At 49.1% G+C, this 20,714-nt stretch overlaps 1 protein-coding gene across 17 annotated transcripts in view; it reads right to left on the reverse strand.

Annotated features, from left to right (window-relative positions):
* Positions 1-358: 358 nt before the first annotated feature.
* Positions 359-20,714, reverse strand: part of epb41b (erythrocyte membrane protein band 4.1b) — a 60,471-nt gene continuing 40,115 nt past the window's right edge. For 15 of the 17 annotated variants that reach the window (XM_035436405.1, XM_035436322.1, XM_035436375.1 and 12 more), the window contains 7 exons: positions 18,692-18,871; positions 7,061-7,438; positions 5,927-6,055; positions 5,518-5,619; positions 3,068-3,148; positions 887-1,009; positions 359-508 (listed from right to left, as the gene is read on the reverse strand). In XM_035436405.1, the coding sequence (XP_035292296.1) occupies positions 905-1,009; positions 3,068-3,148; positions 5,518-5,619; positions 5,927-6,055; positions 7,061-7,438; positions 18,692-18,871 (975 nt within the window). In that variant the 3' untranslated portion in view covers positions 359-508; positions 887-904. The remainder of the gene's footprint in view (positions 509-886; positions 1,010-3,067; positions 3,149-5,517; positions 5,620-5,926; positions 6,056-7,060; positions 7,439-18,691; positions 18,872-20,714) is intronic. The other 2 variants (XM_035436365.1, XM_035436415.1) reach the window with 2 other exon arrangements.

Raw genomic sequence — 20,714 nt, forward strand, 5'->3', positions numbered from 1 at the left:
AGGGGAGATTGTGATGCTTTGGGCCCCTGAGTGTGGTGACACTCATTTCCACTACTCAAATTAAAAAAGCTACACTAAAGTCCAATTATCTAAAGTCAATCACAACTACAAACCCCATTTAAACTTTTATCCCAGAAGAGGAAAAATGGGGATTCTGTGTAGAAAAGGGGGGAGAAGTCTCCCCAAACACAGACCCCCCCCCCCCCTCCCCCACCGTGGGTTATAAAGCAGGGGTAGGGGTAGGAACAGGGAGATGCTGGCTGTTTCAGACCTATGAGGTGGATGTGGCTTTGGGGGTGGGGCTGTGGGGTGGGTGGGACCGTGGGGAGCTGAGGGGGTGGGTGGGGCTGTGGGGAGCTGAAGGGTGGGTGGGGCTGAGGGGTGGGTGGAGCCATGGGGTGGGTGGGGCTGTGTTTGGGCGTGTCAGGGTGGGGTCGCCAGGTGAAAAGATGACGGGGGGGGAGGGAGGAGAGGAGACTGTTCACATTCCTGATGCTCCCTCGTTGTCCTAAAAAATAAAGAACTAGAGTGAGTTCATCTTGCAGGAGTCCCCACCCCCGATAAAGCAGGAAGCAGCAGAATGTTAAACAGGACTGGGGGGTCAGCAGAGGACCCCCTAAAGCAGGCCCAGAGTGAAGGGCACTGCAGCACTGGGAGAACCCCAAATGTCAGCTGGGACAGGACACAGGACAGCCACTGAAATCTACTACAGGTGAGTTTACTGTGTGTGTGTGTGCGTGTGTGTGTCTGAGTGTGTGTGCATGTGTGTGTGTGAGTGTGTGTATGCGAGTGTCTGAGTGTGTATTTGTGTGTGTGTGCGTGCATGTATGTGTGTGTGTGTGTGTATAAAGGGGGTCAGAGGTGAAGCCCACTATGGGTCGCTCACCCTGTGCGTGGGTGTGGCTCACTCCGGGGGCGGGGTTATCTCTGTCTCCTGGTGAACCACCACTTTGGTGACAGACATGTCTGGGTGCTGTTCCTTTGCCTCCTTTATGGCCTCTGCTAGGGCCTGGGTGTGAGGGGGAGAGGGCACAGGCCAACACAGTCACAACATGAGCCAGCACAGTCACAACACAGGCCAGTACAGTCACAACACGGGCCAGAGCAGTCACATCATAAGCCAGCGCAGTTACAACACGGGACAGAGCAGTCACAACACAGGCCAACGCAGCCAAAACACAGGCCAAAGCAGTAAAGGCACAGGCCAACGCAGTAAAAAAACAGGCCAGCACAGTCACAACACAGTCCCAACAAAGGCCAATGCAGTGAAAACATAGGCCAGCACAGACACAACACAGGTCAGCGCAGCCACAACACGGCCCAGCGCAGTCACAACACAGGCAAGCGCAGTCACAACAAAAGCCAGCGCAGTCACAACACAAGCAAGTGCAGTCACATTACAGGCCAACACAATCCCAACACAGGCCAGCACAGGCACAACACAGGCTAGCACAGTCACAGCATGGGCCAGAGCAGTCACAACACAGGCCAGCACAGTCACAACACAATCAAAACACAAGCCGGCACAGTCACAACACAGGCCAGCAGTCACAACACAGGCCAATACAGTCAAAACACAAGCCAGCACAGTCACAACAAAGGCAAGCACAGTAAAAACACATGCCAGCACAGGCACAACACAGGCCAATGCAGTCACAACACAGGCCAACTCCAGTCACAACACAGGCCAGTGCAGTCACAATACAGGCCAACGCAGTCACAACACAGGCCAGCGCAGTCACAACACAGGCCAGCGCAGTCACAACACAGGCCAACGCAGTGAATTCCCATGATGCTGTTCTCATGCTACAGTGTAGAGACCCTTTACTGAGGCCACAGATACGGCAACATGGTGGGGTGTAATCCAGAGGGGCAGGGCTAACCAGAGGAGGACTCAACAGTGTGCCTGTATGAAGGGGTATGGCTCAGCAGTGTGAACTGATGTTGTTAACTTTGCTTACACATTGTGACAAATGGGGACTTTAAAAATCACTGCCAGCACACACTTCTGGACCAAGACTACATTTTCTGCCTAAATAAATCGCTGAGCACTGGGTGATATCGCTCAGTATAGATGTAAAACTAGTTCTGTACTGTGAATGTTTTGTGGGAGTAGTAGTCATATTGTACCTTAGAAAACATCCAGCTAACAGGCAGAATTCTCCCAATGCTGCTCAAACGCGGCCCAACACAAACACAGCTGAACTCACACAGCTGAGCTCTGATACCAGACTGAACTCACATAGCTGAACTCACTCACAGCTGAGCTCTGATACCAGACTGAACTCACACAGCTGAACTCTGATACCAGACTGAACTCACACAGCTGAGCTCTGATACCAGACTGAACTCACATAGCTGAACTCTGATACCAGACTGAACTCACATAGCTGAACTCACACACAGCTGAGTTCTGATACCAGACTGAACTCACACAGCTGAACTCTGATACCAGACTGAACTCACACAGCTGAACTCTGATACCAGACTGAACTCACATAGCTGAACTCACACACAGCTGAGTTCTGATACCAGACTGAACTCACACAGCTGAACTCACACACAGCTGAGCTCTGATACCAGACTGAACTCACACAGCTGAGCTCTGATACCAGACTGAACTCACAGCTGAGCTCTGATACCAGACTGAACTCACACAGCTGAACTCTGATACCAGACTGAACTCACACAGCTGAGCTTGATACCAGACTGAACTCACACAGCTGAGCTCTGATACCAGACTGAACTCACACAGCTGAGCTCTGATACCAGACTGAACTCACACAGCTGAGCTCTGATACCAGACTGAACTCACACAGCTGAACTCACACACAGCTGAGCTCTGATACCAGACTGAACTCACACAGCTGAACTCTGATACCAGACTGAACTCACACAGCTGAACTCACACAGCTGAGCTCTGATAGCAGACAGAACTCACACAGCTGAACTCTGATACCAGACTGAACTCACACAGCTGAACTCACAGCTGAGCTCTGACAGGTTGAACTCATACACAGCTGAGCTCTGATACCAGACTGGGCTCAAACTCATCACTGTAACGCACCTGGTCATGGTCAATCTCTGGGTCACCAGTGATGACAATCCTCTTCTCAATGCGTGTCTCTGAGAGTCCACCTTTAACCATCTGAGAGACAGGGAGAAAGAGGGGGGGGAGAGAAAGAGAGAGAGAGGGAGAGAGAAAAAGGAAAAAAAGAAAATTAAAGCCGCAAGCGGCATTGGGAGGGGTCCAAGCATTGGCACAATTGCGCCCCCCATGGAGCGATTTTTAGATGGTTTTGTAAAGGCAGTTTTATACTTCTGCATAGTACACGTAAAAATGGGTCTGTGTAGGGGTTGTGCGCAATGTGCGGCATGTGCGGTTGCAGACCACGGCCGCGTTGAAGACGCATACCTCCTCAAGAAATTAAAAGCGCATAGTTAGTAACCAGTGCCCGCATACGCCGTAAAGAAGATGATTGGTTGACTGCTGACATGAGGTCACTGGCATACAGCTCTGACTAACAGGTTATAACAGTTTCGGTTACGCTGACCTATAAAACGCTATTCCAAAGCAAAATCAGACATGTTATACATCGTTAGAAAGCTTATACTCTCACCTACTGAATAAATGAATTGTCAATCAAGCCAAATTGTACTAAAAACGGCGATAACGCTGTAAACAACATGTGTGGTATTACGCACAGCTATTTTTGAAGGTAGCCTACCCAGGCATCACAAATGCGCGTATATTTCACAAACGGATTGTCCAAGACAATATATGACCACTCAGCCTCAAAAGGGACATCTCTACGCGTAAAACCAATGGTAAGATTGTATACTTATTCAATGTTTAGTCCCAGATATTGACTGTATAATGGTATAATTTTTAAAAACCTTGTCTCGTTTATTTCATTATTCAGTGAGCAGCGTTTTCACTGCTGTATTGGCATATTTTAGGGCTAATGTCGGGTTTATCTTGTTGCTACGGAATACGATTTCTCTCAGCATAATGACGGATTCAAAGACTGAACGAACTCACCCAATATTGTCTTCAAATGGACCCATGCCAAAGAAAATTAATGATTCACCCTCTCAAAAAGCTTTTACTAACAAACTTTTAGGAGCAAAAAACAAAATACCAACTCGCCATCCCTGCTACCTGCGTGCTGCGTGCAGAGTACCATATTATTTATTTAGACATTGGCAGACTACAGCATAAATTGCGTCTTTTGTTTATATTCAATATTAGTCATTGCAGCGAGAAACTGCAGCTGTAGACACAAGATAGTTTGTTATATTATGGTAGCAACGAAACAAAGCAGACTATGTATTACCGTCATTGTTTTATTATACCAGCGTGTTTTCACGCGTTTGCACAAAAACTCAAATACTATCAATAAAATGGTTAAGCTATTTCTCAGCATAATGATAGATTCAAAGACTAAACGAACTCATCCAATATTGTCTTCAAATGGATCCATGCCAAAGAAAAGTAATTATTCATCCTGTCAAAAAGCTTTACTAACAAACTTTTAGTAGCCTAGCATGCACTCTGGCTGGCACTGTCTTCCATTGCTTCCCCGACATTCAGACCCTCCCCTCACTGATAAAAACGGACCCTACGGTGTCGGATTACTTTATTGCGTTGCCATGGATGTCTTCTAGCCGCTTGCTGTAAAGAAGTTTACTAGATGTTGTAACACTTTAGATGTACAGCTGCAGCGCTTCCGCGCCGCAACTAATAAAAAAGTCCAAATGGCCGGCAAACAATATGGCGGACATAAGTGGCCCCAATAGTAAAGCTGTACAGCACATTCAGATGCATCGGTCAATGAAGTTTTGTGTTGATCTGACTTATGGTGTGGGAGTTATGGCCTTTTAAAGTATGACCCTTTGTTATAGGGCCACCATCTGGCCGACATAGGTGATTTGTAGCGCCTGAGTAGTGGGGGGCCATAGGAACCCACCACCTACTGGTTGCTCTAGGACTTATGGTTGCTGAGCCTCAGACACTTTTAGCGGAGAAAAATAAGAATAATAATAATCCTGACAGATACAATAGGGTTCCACCAGATTCGCTGCTTGGACCCCTAATAATCCTAACAAATACAATAGGGTTCCAGCAACTTCACTGCTTGGACCCCCAAATAAGGACAGAGCAGGGACACTGGAGGCAAAGCATGTCCCAAACACCGAAGCCTCAACTTCACCAGTGTCGCCCCTAATCTCCAATACACCCCAGTGCCGCCCCTAATCTCCAACACACCCCAGTGACCCCCCTAATCTCCAATACACCCCAGTGTCACCCCTAATCTCCAACACACCCCAGTGACCCCCCTAATCTCCAATACACCCCAGTGTCACCCCTAATCTCCAACACACCCCAGTGACCCCCCTAATCTCCAATACACCCCAGTGACCCCCCTAATCTCCAATACACCCCAGTGACCTCCCTAATCTCCAACACACCCCAATACACACAGCTCAGCCACTCAGGCTGCATAGTTCTGTCACCTTGGTGATCTGGGTTGTTGTGGTCTTGCTGACAGTTTCAGAAGTGATGGTCTGGGCACTCAGCAGAACCCCAGGGTCACTGTCTGCCACGGGTTCAGATGGCTGTGGGGGGTTCAGGTCTATGGTTAGCATTAGTACAATCCTTTCACAGCACATAGAGTGAGGTTTAGCATCAGAGTAAGCATTAACATCTCACATCACCGTCAGGTTTATCATCAGAGTTAGCATTAACATCTCACATCACAGTCAGGTTTAGCATCAGAGTTAGCATTAACATCTCACATCACAGTCAAGTTTAGCATCAGAGTTAGCATTAACATCTCACATCACAGTCAGGTTTAGTTTCAGGTGTAGCATCACGCAGCACAGTCAGGTTTAGTTTCTGGGTTAGCGTTAGCATTGCTCCTACCTGAGCAGACTCATAAGTGATGGTCTTAGTCTCAGTGTGGATGATGGGGACCTCCTTCGTGGTGATTTCGCTGAGGAGGGAGTTGGAGGCTTCAGAGAGGGTCACGGTTTGAGTCTTCACCAAAGGCGGCTGCAGAGACACACACACTGAGCACCCAAACCACCTGCACATCCCCACCTGTCCTGATACCTAAAGCCCCACCCATACACACGACCCAGCCACCCAACTCTCACATCTACTGCCCCACCCTAAAGCCCCAACCACACACCTGACCCAACATTCACACCTACGTCCCACCCTAATGCCCCACCCACACACCCAACCCAGTCACCCAACGCTCACATCTACTGCTCCACCCTAATGCCCCACCCACACACCCGACCCAACTACCCAACATTCACATCTACTGCCTCATCCTAACGCCCTCACTCACACCTACAGCCCCACCCTAATGCCCCCACTCACACCTACAGCCCCACCATAATGCCCCCACTCACACCTACAGCCCCACCATAATGCCCCCACTCACACCTACTGCCCCACCCTAATGTCCCCACTCACACCTACTGCCCCACCATAATGCCCCCACTCACACCTACTGCCCCACCATAATGCCCCCACTCACACCTACTGCCCCACCCGAAAGCCTCTGCTCACACCAACTGCCCCACCATAATGCCCCCCACTATACACCTTTATGCTGAACACCAGTGGCCCGAACACCTATGCATTGAACACATGTAAGCTGCACACCTGTGTGTGCTGAACACCGGCAAGCTGCACACTTGTGTGCTGGCTTCCCCTCAGTTTCCCCAGTGGTAAAGATCAGGACACCCAAGCTCAAAGATCCCCAACACCAAAAGCGCATCACTGTTAGAGTCATGCAGTTTCCCAGAATGCCGTGGGAGAGGCTGGTGCCACCGTGGATTTCAGAGTGAGGAGAGAGCAGGTGATCCCTGAGCCCGCCTGGCTGTACCTCTGCAGCAGGCTGCATGCACACACCTGGCTCCATCATCTTTACCCACCATGTACCTGTTAATGACTAAGAGGCCAGGGGCATGCTGGGAATCGCAGTCCTGCTGCAGGGTTTCCAGAGCCCATCCCTTAAGCGGTGGAGCCTCCTGAGAATGCTACCTGGAAACAGCGAATGAGGTAAGGGCCGTTGCTCAGGAAGAGCTCGGCAGGGGAGGCCGCGACCACCCCGGGGGGGCGCTCGTGTTCGGCAGGGGGGCAGGGCTCCTCCTCAGGGCCAGGCGGGGGCTGCATCGCAGGGGCCTGGGTTTCAGGCTCAGGGGTGCGGTTTGGGTACAGCTCCACGCGGCTCATTGGTTTGCATGGATGATCCCTGCTAAGCCCCTCCTCCTGCTCCTTCCCATCATCCCCTGACTCCAACCCCTTAAGTCCTTCCTGGGTGGGGGGGCTTAGGGCTCCACCCCCCTGACCGGTGTTGCCAGGTGCCTCTCTGGGTAAATTAGTACACATTTCTGTCCTTACAGGCACAGCACACGCACTCTACAGGGAGGAACACAGACAGCCACGGGGCACAAATGAGCACACACACGGAACAGGATTACACTAAATAAACACTGAGCACACACATGGAACAGGATTACACTAAATAAACACTGAGCACACACATGGAACAGGATTACACTAAAAAACACTGAGCACACGCCTGCAACATGCTTACACTAAATAAACACTGAGCACAAACATGGAACAGGATTACACTAAATAAACACTGAGCACACACATGGAACAGGATTACATTAAAAAACACTGAGCACACGCCTGCAACATGCTTACATTAAATAAACACTGAGCACACACATGGAACAGGATTACACTAAAAAACACTGAGCACACGCCTGCAACATGCTTACACTAAATAAACACTGAGAACAAACATGGAACAGGATTACACTAAAAAACACTGAACACATGCCTGCAACATGCTTACACTAAATAAACACTGAGCACACATATGGAACAGGATTACATTAAAAAACACTGAACACACGCCTGCAACATGCTTACACTAAATAAACACTGAGCACACACATGGAACAGGATTACATTAAAAAACACTGAGCACACGCCTGCAACATGCTTACATTAAATAAACACTGAACACACACATGGAATAGATTACACTAAGACACCAAACACACACATGAAACAGGATTACACTAAGACACCAAACACACACATGGAACAGGATTACACTAAAAAACACTGAACACACACATGAAACAGGATTACACTAAATGGTAAATGGACTGCATTTATATAGCGCTTTTATCCAAAGCGCTTTACAATTGATGCCTCTCATTCGCCATTCGACACTAACACACCAAACACACACATGAAACAGGATTACACTAAGACACCAAACACACACGGAACAGGATTACACTAAGACACCAAACACACACATGGAACAGGATTACACTGAATAAACACCAATGCAGGGGAGACCTGGGCACACATTCACACGGGAGCAGAAGAGTGGCCACAAAGCAGGGGAACATAACAAGTCTACACTCCCCCTACCCATCCACACTCCCCCCACACTCCCCCTACCCATCCACACTCCCCCCACACTCCCCCTACCCATCCACACTCCCCCCACACTCCCCCTACCCATCTACACTCCCCCTACACGTCTACACTCCCCCTACCTCTCTACACTCCCCCTGCACTCCCCCTACCCGTCTACACTCCCCCTACCTGTCTACACTCCCCCTACCCGTCTACACTCCCCCCACACTCCCCCTACACGTCTACACTCCCCCTACTTCTCTACACTCCCCCAGCACTCCCCCTACCCATATACACTCCCCTTACATGTCTACACTCCCCCTACCCGTCTACACTCCCCCCACACTCCCACTACCCATCTACACTCCCCCTACACGTCTACACTCCCCCTACCTGTCTACACTCCCCCTACACTCCCCCTACCCATCTACACGCCCCCTACCCGTCTACACTCCCCCTACACATCTACACTCCCCCCACCCATCTACACTCCCCCTACCCGTCTACACTCCCCCTACACAGCAGTAGCACCTACACCTGCGACAGGTGTCCTCATGCAAACATCCAACAACACAAATACAAATTCGGCTGAATGCAGCAGAATTCTTTCTTTTGTGAAGAGAGAGGAAACAGAAAATGTCCAGACAAATGGCAGAAAGGTCAGTTTTTTAAATCAAAGTAAAACAGCAGCCCCAACATTCACTGCCCGGCCCACCCCCACCCCCCCCCCTTACAGCAGCCCCAACCTTCACTGCCCGGCCCCCCCCCCTCCCCCCCCCCTTGCAGCAGCCCCAACCTTCACTGCCCGGCCCACCCCAGCCCCCCCTTACAGCAGCCCCAACCTTCACTGCCCGGCCCACCCCCACCCCCCCCTTACAGCAGCCCCAACCTTCACTGCCCGGCCCACCCCAGCCCCCCCTTACAGCAGGCCAAAGGATGTCATAAAACATGAACAGATTTACGCAGTAAATACATGCTGAATCTGTGACTGCGGAGCTAAGCAGAGCAAGGATGAGAATCCGCACTGATGCACATACTCCTCCTATGAGGATGAGAATCCGCACTGATGCACATACTCCTCCTATGAGGATGAGAATCCGCACTGATGCACATACTCCTCCTATAAGGATGAGAATCTGCACTGATGCACATACTCCTCCTATGAGGATGAGAATCCGCACTGATGCACATTCTCCTCCTATGAGGATGAGAATCCGCACTGATGCACAAACTCCTCCTATGAGGATGAGAATCCGCACTGATGCACATTCTTCTCTAAGGATGAGAATCCGCACTGATGCACATAATCCTCCTATAAGGATGAGAATCCGCACTGATGCACATTCTTCTGTAAGGACAAGAATCCGCACTGATACACATACTCCTCCTATAAGGATGAGAATCAAAAATCACTGGAAGGATCATGATGACTACCAGATTTCAGTCAACGTACAGGAAAGTATTGGACCACCAAAAAAAACAGCAAAGGAAACAGCTTTTAATGCACACATAACCAAAGACAAGCCACTGGCCTTCATCTTAACAAATAACACTAAAGTGGAAACAAAGTGGAAGAAGAAGAAAGGCTAAGGAAGCTCTGAGTAACGGGGCTCGGTTTCCCCAGGACATTTCTGGGGTGCTGGAACTACTGGCAGCATCCTACTGTAGGTAAGGCAGCTTTGTGCATCCTGTGAGTAGAGTAGAGTAAGTGTGGGTATCCCTCTATGTAAAGTAGGGTAGAGTAAGTGTGGGTATCCCTCTATGTAAAGTAGGGTAGAGTAAGTGTGGGTATCCCTCTATGTAAAGTAGGGTACAGTAAGTGGGGGTATCCCTCTATGTAAAGTAGGGTAGAGTAAGTGGGGGTATCCCTCTATGTAAAGTAGGGTAGAGTAAGTGGGGGTATCCCTCTATGTAAAGTAGGGTAGAGTAAGTGGGGGTATCCCTCTATGTAAAGTAGGGTAGAGTAAGTGGGGGTATCCCTCTATGTAAAGTAGGGTAGAGTAAGTGGGGGTATCCCTCTATGTAAAGTAGGGTAGAGTAAGTGGGGGTATCCCTCTATGTAAAGTAGGGTACAGTAAGTGGGGGTATCCCTCTATGTAAAGTAGGCTAGAGTAAGTGGGGGTATCCCTCTATGTAAAGTAGGGTAGAGTAAGTGTGGGTAACCCTCTATGTAAAGTAGGGTACAGCCAGTAGCTACTTAACTACATGCTCACTGACTCTGGATCTATTCCGGGCACATGAACTATTATAACATCTCTTTTTCAAAAATATTCCTTCAGTTTCATCAATAAATAATTTGACTTTGCTTTCTTGACTTGACAGTATAATTGCACAGCCTCTAATGCAATACAGTGCAAAACTACTGTATCAGATGTACGCAAATAATATTTTTAAAAATAAGACAAATAGTATATTTATAGGGAAACACCCCTGTTCACAATGTGATTTCAGGAGTAACCTGTAGTTACAGAGAATCACACACAGGTATAAAGCAGCACTTATCACGTGTGTGTTCAGCATTACAGAGTACCAGCTGCACAAACATTACAGCTGCTCTCCGTTCCCTCTGATACAGAGACAGACAAACGGACAGTCCCAGTTCAACACACAGCACTAACTGGCCACAGACATATGCATATGGTCTCCAAAAACACTGGCAGACTGCGGTACTGACAGACTGCATCACTGACAGGATATAGCAGCACTGACAGACTGCAGCTCTGACAGACTACATCACTGACAGGTTACAGCAGCACTGACAGACTACATCACTGAGAGGCTACAGCAGAACTGACAGACTGCAGCACTGACAGACAGACTACAATACTGATGGGTTACAGCAGCACTGACAGACTGCAGCACTGATGGGTTACAGCAGCACTGACAGACTACATCAGAGAGGTTACAGCAGCACTGACAGACTACAATACTGATGGGTTACAGCAGCACTGACAGACTGCAGCACTGACGGACTACAATACTGACAGGTTACAGCAGCACTGACAGACTGCAGCACTGACGGGTTACAGCAGCACTGACAGACTGCAGCACTGACGGGTTACAGCAGCACTGACAGACTGCAGCACTGACGGGTTACAGCAGCACTGACAGACTGCAGTAATGACAGCCTGCAGCAGGGACCCTTTTATGCTCCCAGCTGCACTACACAGATATGGAGGACGGTAGGGGAGGAGGTCAGGTGGGGTGAGGCCACTGTAATGGTGGGGTAGGGGATAAACATGGGGTGGGGGGTAAGAGGGGTCAGGGCCTGTGAAGAAAAGAAGAATCTCTTTGAAATGGAAAAGTCTACAGAAAGTGCAGATACTGCAAAGCGTACAGTGAACAGAGATACTGCAGTCAGTCAAGATACCAGCATAAAACCACAGGCAGAGAGGATTCAGAATACAAAGACATAGCAGCAAGGCTGTACAGATATTTCAGTGCAGAGACAGCAGTCAGGCTGTAGAGATACATGAGTTCAGAGAGATATCAGAGTCAGGCTGTAGAGATACATGAGTTCAGAGAGATATCAGAGTCAGGCTGTAGAGATATTTCAGTGTTTAGAGAGATAGAGCAGAGTCAAGCTGTAGAGATATTTCAGTGTTTAGAGAGATACAGCAGAGTCAGGCTGTAGAGATATTTCAGTGCTCAGCAGGGCTGTCAACTGGATCGAAAAATTCAAATTTGAATATTCCATTTCAAAAAACACTACTAGCATATATTTGAATATGTATTGCAAAATTACAAGAAAATGACAAAATTTCTTCATTAATGCATTCCATTGAAATACTCTCGGGCGCTTCCTGTTATGACCGTATTGTCCACAAGGGGGAGCAAGAAGGCACGCACAAAGACAAAAGAACGTGTTTACTTTCTATTCAGTTTTGGCCAAAAAATAGATAATACCACTGATTGTATATGTATTCTACTTAAGTAATTTTGGTAACATTTTGGTAACATTTCAACAATCTTTAACGTTCAATTGGGTACAAACGAACTGAGCAATATTTCAGTCTTTCTGGAAGGGCTGAATGAGCGAGCGAGCCAAATCCTCCAGCTCTCCCACACAGCTGTAAAAGAACCGGAAAGGAAATTTCCTTCAGAACACGGCATCTTTTTTCATTGCATGCAGTTGTTTTTTTTTGAATGGCCAACGTGACGTAACTGTGCTAACAACGACCGCGAAGCTAGTTAGCAACTTAGCCAGTTGGCTAACTCAGCCAGTACTAGCAGCCAGAGGGGTAAGATAGCACAGGCTACCATAAAGCCTGTTGATAATACACCAGTGGAAGTTTGATGAACATTTAAAATAAAATAAGCCAAACACAGTCATACTTCAGAAAAGAATATTAAGCTAAAATTAAAGCAGCAATAACCAACCTTCTCAGGAAACACAATGCTGAGAAAATATTTTGAAATCATCACACCTGTTGGCCCAGGCCACAGAGAAAGACAGACTCTCCTGCACTCCCCTTGCGTCTCTTAACACCGCCATGAATACGCATCAATGCTAGCTATGACTCCTTGGTGAGCAGGATTACAGACTGACATAACTACACTGAAAACTTCCGCTCCTGGTGAGCAGGATTACAGACTGACATAACTACACTGAAAACTTCCGCTCCAGGAGTGCTAGCACCCGTGTAGTTTGTGCTAGTCCTGAAGGGGGCTACAGTATGTGTACAATATGAGAACGCACAAGGTCTTTCACATTTGGGGATTGGTTCACAATGCAAACTGGACTGGCTCATGTAGTGAACTACTTTTGTTTTGATCCCAAATCCCTGATTCTAGAAGGCAGAATTTATGGGTATGAACAGTTCACGGTGCTGGATTTCTCATACATCAGCTCTTTCTATGATTGCCACTAAGCATGACCGTTCCCTGGTATCCTTTCTAAAAATGAAGTTAGTTACGGCTGCTTTAACCTGTGACCTTCCCGTGACATCCTCAAATGTCTTCAGCCACATTCCAGTTTGAATTTGTTTTTGAATAAAGCTGTGTTAGGCCCAACTGAAACTGACAGGTTTTTGTCAGTGTTCCCACTCTTTAACTGTAAACTAGTTTTATTATAACTTGGCGTGGAATCACAGGTGGGAGGCAGTATTTACAGAGCACTTAGATTTTAGTGGTGTGGAGTTTGTGGATAGCTCTAGTGATTCACAGAATGTGGGTATGCAGTCTCACAGCATCACTAGGGTATAAAGCGCACAGCTATGCCTTCTGTTCAGAGACATTGCCTCAAAACCAGAGAAATGCATGAATAGCCAAGGTGAGCTACAGCTGAAAGCAACGAATTACCTCTATTTCAGCTGTAACTGCCATAACTTAGTTAACAAGCTGTTTTGTTGACTACAAGGCTCACTGTTATTTTGGTCATATAGGCTGAGAACAAAGAACACTTAGCCTATTTAGCCAGCTAGCTTTGGCCCATGTTGTTTCATAATGTATGAGCCTTAATTTTAACAATTCAAATGCTTTTTTTCCCCAATTCAAAATATAACCAAATATCAATTTGAGATCTGACAGCCCGAGTGCCCAGACACTGCAGTCATTCTGTAGAGATGTTTCAGCACTGAGAGATTCTGCAGTCAGTCTGTAGAGATGTTTCAGCACTGAGAGATACTGCAGTCAATCTGTAGAGATGTTTCAGCACTGAGAGATACTGCAGTCAGTCTGTAGAGACGTTTCAGCACTGAGAGACACTGCAGTCAGGATGTAGAGATGTTTCAGCACTGAGAGATACTGCAGTCAGTCTGTAGAGATGTTTCAGCACTGAGAGACACTGCAGTCAGGATGTAGAGATGTTTCAGCACTGAGAGATCCTGCAGTCAGGATGTAGAGATGTTTCAGTGCTCAAAGGTAATGCATTCCGGTTGTAGAGATGTTTCAGAGCTCAGAGATACTGCAGTCTGTAGAGATGTTTCAGTGCTCAGAGATACTGCAGTCAGGAAGTGGAGATGTTTCAGTGCTCAGAGATACTGTGTTCAGGATGTAGAGATGTTTCAATGCTCAAAGATACTGCACTCAGGAAGTCAAGATGTTTCAGTGCTCAGAGATACTGCAGTCATTCTGTAGAGATGTTTCAGTGCTCAGAGATACTGCAGTCATTCTGTATAGATGTTTCAGTGCTCAGAGATACTGCAGTCATTCTGTAGAGATATTTCAGTGCTCAGAGATACTGCAGTCATTCTGTAGAGATGTTTCAGTGCTCAGAGATACTGCAGTCAGGCTGTAGAGATGTTTCAGTGCTCAGAGATACTGCAGTCATTCTGTAGAGATGTTTCAGTGCTCAGAGATACTGCAGTCATTCTGTAGAGATGTTTCAGTGCTCAGAGATACTGCAGTCAGGATGTAGAGATGTTTCAGTGCTCAGAGATACTGCAGTCTAACAGGGCTCATAAGAGGAGCCACCACAGCGTGATGGTGGCGAGCAGCAGGCAGGACAGGAGGAAGGAGAGGCGTGGACGCTGCAGCTGAACAGGGTACACCTGGCAAGGCGGGGCCTCCTGGAGCACCGCAATGCACACCTTTGCCAGAGGGGGTCCCCCTGGAGCAGGCGAGTCCCGCTCTCCTACCTGCGCCTCCTGCTGCGCTTGCATGGGACGTCCCGTCGGCTGCGTTTGGTGACAGAAGACCAAGAGACATACAGCGATGAACATGGGGGAGATTGGAGACCTGGGGGGAGGAGGTGGGGCATGGGCGGGGTGTGCAAAGGTGACAGTAAACATGGTGCTTTAAGTCTCAGCTTTTACTTTTTAATTTTTAAAATATTTTAGTTTGCGGTTTTTAGCAGTATGGGATGGGGCGTGGCTTTGTGGGATGGGGTGTGGCACTGAGGAACAGGGAGTGGCACTGAGGAACAGGGCGTGGCACTGAGGAACAGGGCGTGGCACTGAGGGACGGGGCGTGGCACTGAGGGACGGGGCGTGTCTCTGTGCTGCTGGTAGTGACAGTGACGGATGTGAGAGACAAACAACCAAATCAAAGCACTGTGTGAATGTGTATGTGTGTGTGCGCATGTGAGTGTGTGAATGTGCGTGTGTGTGAATGTGTGTGCGCGTGAGTTTTTGCGTGAATCTGCGTTTGTGTGTGTGTGTGTGTGCATGTCTGTTTGAGTGTGTGTGTGTGTGTGTGTGTCTGAGTGTGTATTCCTGCCAAGTGCTCAGTTCAGGCTGTCGCTGTGGTTTTGCACCCAGCAGAGGGCGCTGTACTCTTATTACCAGACCTGAGTCAAATATGTATTTGTTTTGGATTCAAATACATTTTTGTTTTGGATTCAAATACTTTTCTACACTTTACTGATCTTGTCTGTTGTATTGGAACCAATGAAATACTCTCAAAAAGTGCATACCCCGCCTTCTGGGCATATAGGCAGGCTCAATAACACCAGGCAAGATCAAGAGAGCACAGAAAAGTATTTGAATCCAAAACAAATACATATTTCACCCAGGTCTGCATCTTACCCAATAAGGCGTGATCAGCTTGTGTTCATGTGCATATGTGAGCACACTGGGGACCTAACACACACTAATAACGCATTGGTTCTGCCTTATTCATCAGGGCTGGGTCCTGGGACTGCAGGGAGACCACCCACTCTCCAATTAGGGAGGACAAAAGTCAAAGTTTAAAGGGGTGGAGCTTGTGTACATCCGGGCCACACCCCACGACTTTAGGACAGGAAGAACTGGGCACGGCGCTGGCTGAGCCACAGAAAGTGGGAGGGGTCACTGTAGGGGGCATCTTTGCACACCCCTGAGCAGGGGGAGGCTGGGGAGGAGGGGGGCGGAGGGGGTGGGGCTTTGGGGCACTGGGCAGAGAGAGAGGGAGGAGAGAGAGAGAGAGAACACAAAGCCACCAATGAAGACAGGGAGAGGGAGGGACAGAAAAGAGAGACAACATGGAGAAGAAGAGCTGTCAGTTACTCAATGGTCAGTTACTCAGAGCGGTCAGTTGCTCAGAGTAGTCAGTTATTCAGAGCGGTCAGTTCCTCAGAGTAGTCAGTTATTCAGAGTGGTCAACTGCTCAGAGCGGTCAGTTATTCAGAGTAGTCCGTTATTCAGAGCAGTCAGTTACTCAATGGTCAGTTACTCAGAGCGGTCAGTTGCTCAAAGTAGTCAGTTATTCAGAGCAGTCAGTTACTCAGAGTAGTCAGTTATTCAGAGCGGTCAGTAACTCCTCACTGGCTGCAGGCTCTCATTCTGCACATCCCAGACCGAAGGGGTAAAGAGCCTCATGCAGCCGCGCTCACACCCAGCCATGCCATTCGCTGCAAGCACAGGGCACAGTCCAAGCCCAGAGCAGCCATTGGTGAAGGTGTAAGAAAGGGGTGGGGCTTGGAGGTTGAGGGGAGAGATTTCTGCAGCCTCCAGCACAGAGCCAAGTCGCAGAACCTTTACCTGCACAGAGCTACCAACCCTTCTGCCTGCAGCCAACAAGGAGGGAATCTTCATCTGCGTGCACGCACACACACACACACACACACACACACACACATACAAACAGAGACAGAGACAGACACAAAGACATGTTCTCACAAACCCACATTCAAAGCACATAGACAACAGACAGACCAAACAACTAGGATGGTCAAACAGACCATACTACAGAACAGATCACTGCAGCGAAGCTAGTAATTCTGTACCAATGGCAGCTTTAGACCTACCACACAGAGCTGGGGGGAGGGGGGACACAACCCCAACACTACCCCAAAACAACCCCAACACAACCCCAACACTACCCCAAAACAACCCCAACACAACCCCAACACTTCCCCAACATCACCTCAACACTACCCCAACTCAACCCGAACACAACCTGAATACAACCCAAACACGACCCCAACACAACCTCAATGCAACCCCAACACGACCCCAACAGTACCCCAACACAACCTCAATGCAACCCCAACACGAACCCAACAGAACCTCAAACCCATCAGAACCCGAACAGACCCAGAACTTCAGCAGGACTGGATCCCATGCTTAACCAACATGTCAACATTCTAACCCTTCCTGAACAAGATCTAAAAATGGCAAGACAGCACTGGTCACATGGTTCCCAACTGGCAGTTTTCAGCACGGGGTTCCTCGGGTAAGCACATCCTGTTTTGCTCTCAATGCAGACTGTCCCTGCTCCGACTGCCCCAGCTGCTCCGACTGCTCCAGCTGCTCCGACTGCCCCAGCTGCTCCGACTGCTCTGACTGCTCCAGCTGCTCTGACTGCTCCAGCTGCTCTGACTGCCCCAGCTGCTCCAACTGCCCCAGCTGCTCTGACTGCTCCAGCTGCTCTGACTGCTCCAGCTGCTCTGACTGCCCCAGCTGCTCTGACTGCTCTGACTGCTCCAGCTGCTCGGACTGCTCCAGCTGCTCCGACTGCCCCAGCTGCTCCGAATGCTCTGACTGCTCCAGCTGCTCTGACTACTCCGAATGCTCTGACTACCTCTGACTGCTCTGACTGCCCCAGCTGCTCTGACTGCAGTGCTGAATGAAAAGGGACAGCAGTGGGCAGAAGCATGCCTGAGGAGAGCTTGTGATTGTCAGCATGGTTCCAGATTTATTTTTATGACTGAATTAATGAATTATTAGACAGGCATTCCAAGAAAAACAAAAACATCAGTATCAGGTGTGAGGAGCGCACTGTGGCAACAGAGACCACAAAGCCAGCATACCTCTGCCACAGGACAATAGTGCCACCACATGGACAAACAATGTTACTGCTACTACAGTTCTTGCAGGGAACCCAGTATTGTGCATTTAGAGAACTAACCCACTTTTCAACATGCAACACTCCCACCACCTTCATTTTCATGTCCATCACAAGCACATCCAGTGACTGTGGACAGATGAGCCATACAGTGCATTTACAGGTTGATGACCACAGCAGTGCAGTGTGTGTACAAGTATATGACCACAGTGAGTATATAGGTATATGACTGCAGCAGTGTAGTGTGTGTACAGGTATATGACTGCAGCAGTGCAGTGTGTGTACAGGTATATGACCACAGCAGTGCAGTGTGTGTACAAGTACATGACCACAGTGAGTATATAGGTATATGACTGCAGCAGTGCAGTGTGTGTACAGGTGTGTGAGCGGGGCACACGCAGTGTGTGTACAGAAGTCTACAGGTGTGTACAGGTGTGTACAGAAGTGTACAGGTGTGTACAGAAGTATACAGATGTGTACAGGTGAGTACAGGTGAGTACAGGACAGCGGCAGACTCACGGCAGGGCTGGTGGGTGGGGGGGCCCCGTTGGTGCTGGCGCTGCGGAACGGCGAATGGGCAGACAGACGCTTGTCCCACTCGCTCGGCCGCGGCTCGGGAACAGACGCCATGAAGTTACGCTTGAGCTCACTGATACTGGCGTGGTGGCGCATGACCTCATCCTGAGTCTTATCCAGGTCCTGCTCAACAGGGAGAGATGGCCCAGGGCCCCACGGGACAGGGAAGGCAGAGGTGGGGGGGGAGAGAGAGGGAGGGGAAGACAGAGGTGGGGGGGGGCGAGAGAGAGAGGGAGAAGAGAGAGAGAGAGAGAGAGAGAGGGGGGAGAGGGAGGGAGGGAGAGAGGGAAGGGGGAGGGGGGGAGAGAGAGAGGGGGAAGAGAGAGAGAGAGAGGGAGGAGAGAGAAAGAGAGGGGGGGAGGGGGGAGAGAGAGAGGAGGGGAGAGAGGGGGAGAGAGAGAGGAGGGGAGAGAGAAAGAGAGGGAGGGGGGAGAGGAGAAACAGAAGGGGAGAAAGAGAGGGAAAAGATGTTGGAGGAAGAGAGAGGGCATAAAAAGAACAGTAGAGAATGAGTGCCCCTGGTGGTCACAGCACAAACAGCAGCAGGTAAAGTCACTGCGCCAATGCAAAAGCACACAGACCATTAAAGCAACACTCGTCCTGTCAGTAAAATGCTCACACAGACTCCCCTACACCTGCGACAATATCAGGCCCCTAACATACCACCCCCCCACCCACCGGAGAGCATTTTACTGGCCTGCGAGGGAGAAGCAGGAGCCACAGAAAACAGGGGCTCAGCAACCCCTCCACACACACACCTGCATCAGAGAAAGAGGGAGGGAGGGAGGGACGCAGGAGGGAGGGAGAGAGAGGGGGAGAGCAGAGAGAGAGAAGGGAGGGAGGAAGAGAGAAGGGAGGGAGGGAGGAAAGCAGGTGAGAGAGGGAGGGAGGGGTGGAGGGAAGGAGAGACAGAGAGGGAGGGAGGGAGGGAGGGTAGAGAGAGAGAGAGAGAGAGAGGGAGGGGAGAGAGGAGGGAGAAAGGAGAGACAAAGAGGGAGGGAGAAAAGAGAAAGAGAGAGTGCACACTAGCTAACAGGAGCTGCACACGAAGCAGTATCTGAGGCTGATCTCTATGGCGATGGATGCAGTGGCTAATCTCCATGGCGATGGATACAGTGGCTGATCTCTATGTCAGAATGCAGGCAGTAAGAATGGTAGGTGGTGGGAGGGGCAGCAGAGGCAGAGCAGAAAAATAATGGGGGCTACAAGCCCACAGCTGGACAAAAGTGCAGGAACTCTTCACAGGAAATGCTCAGCCTCAGGTTATTTCTGCCATCTCCGCTCAATGAGGATCTCTAAACTATATGAAAACGGAGGCGGACTCTAATGAGATCTCATCTGGAGCCTAGTCAGATGATTCATGCCCGGAATCCCAGCCTGACCCCACGGGATCCCAAAGTATGTGACAGATTCGGGCCGGTCTGGGGTTTCTGCCCTACTCAAAGGGATGGGGGTTTGGGCCAGACCAGGGTGAATTATTCTGGGGTGAATTATCCACATGTAAATAAGGACATAATTGCTGTTTTACAGCCAGGAAAACCAGCTGTACAAGAAGACAAGAAGACTTTTACAGCAAATGTGTTTGTGCACCGTAAACCAAAAGCAGAGTTTGTGGCATTTGTGTTAACTGGAGGAACTGTATTCAAGGGGAAGTGAAGATTAGGCCTAAACATCTGGACTTTCCCTGATGCAAGTTATGGCGCTGAAACTCAAGGAAATGGAATGCGCCCCCAAACATCTGCATATCTGTGGCACTCTTTCTGGTCACATGACTAAGGATGGGCAGGTTTCAAAGATCAAATAAAAGTGCAAATCTAAAGTTATGACTTTCACACTCTCGAAAGTCACGGGGCCTGGTCAATCAAATTGTTCACCTCTGATGACACCCCAAATGAGCATATGTAATATCACCTAGTCTTTGGCTTGGGGTCAACACTGAGGATCAGGAAGGGGGTGGGGTCAACAC

Source organism: Anguilla anguilla, chromosome 1, assembly GCF_013347855.1.
Source record: "Anguilla anguilla isolate fAngAng1 chromosome 1, fAngAng1.pri, whole genome shotgun sequence".
In the NCBI taxonomy this organism is placed as follows: Eukaryota; Metazoa; Chordata; class Actinopteri; order Anguilliformes; family Anguillidae; genus Anguilla; species Anguilla anguilla.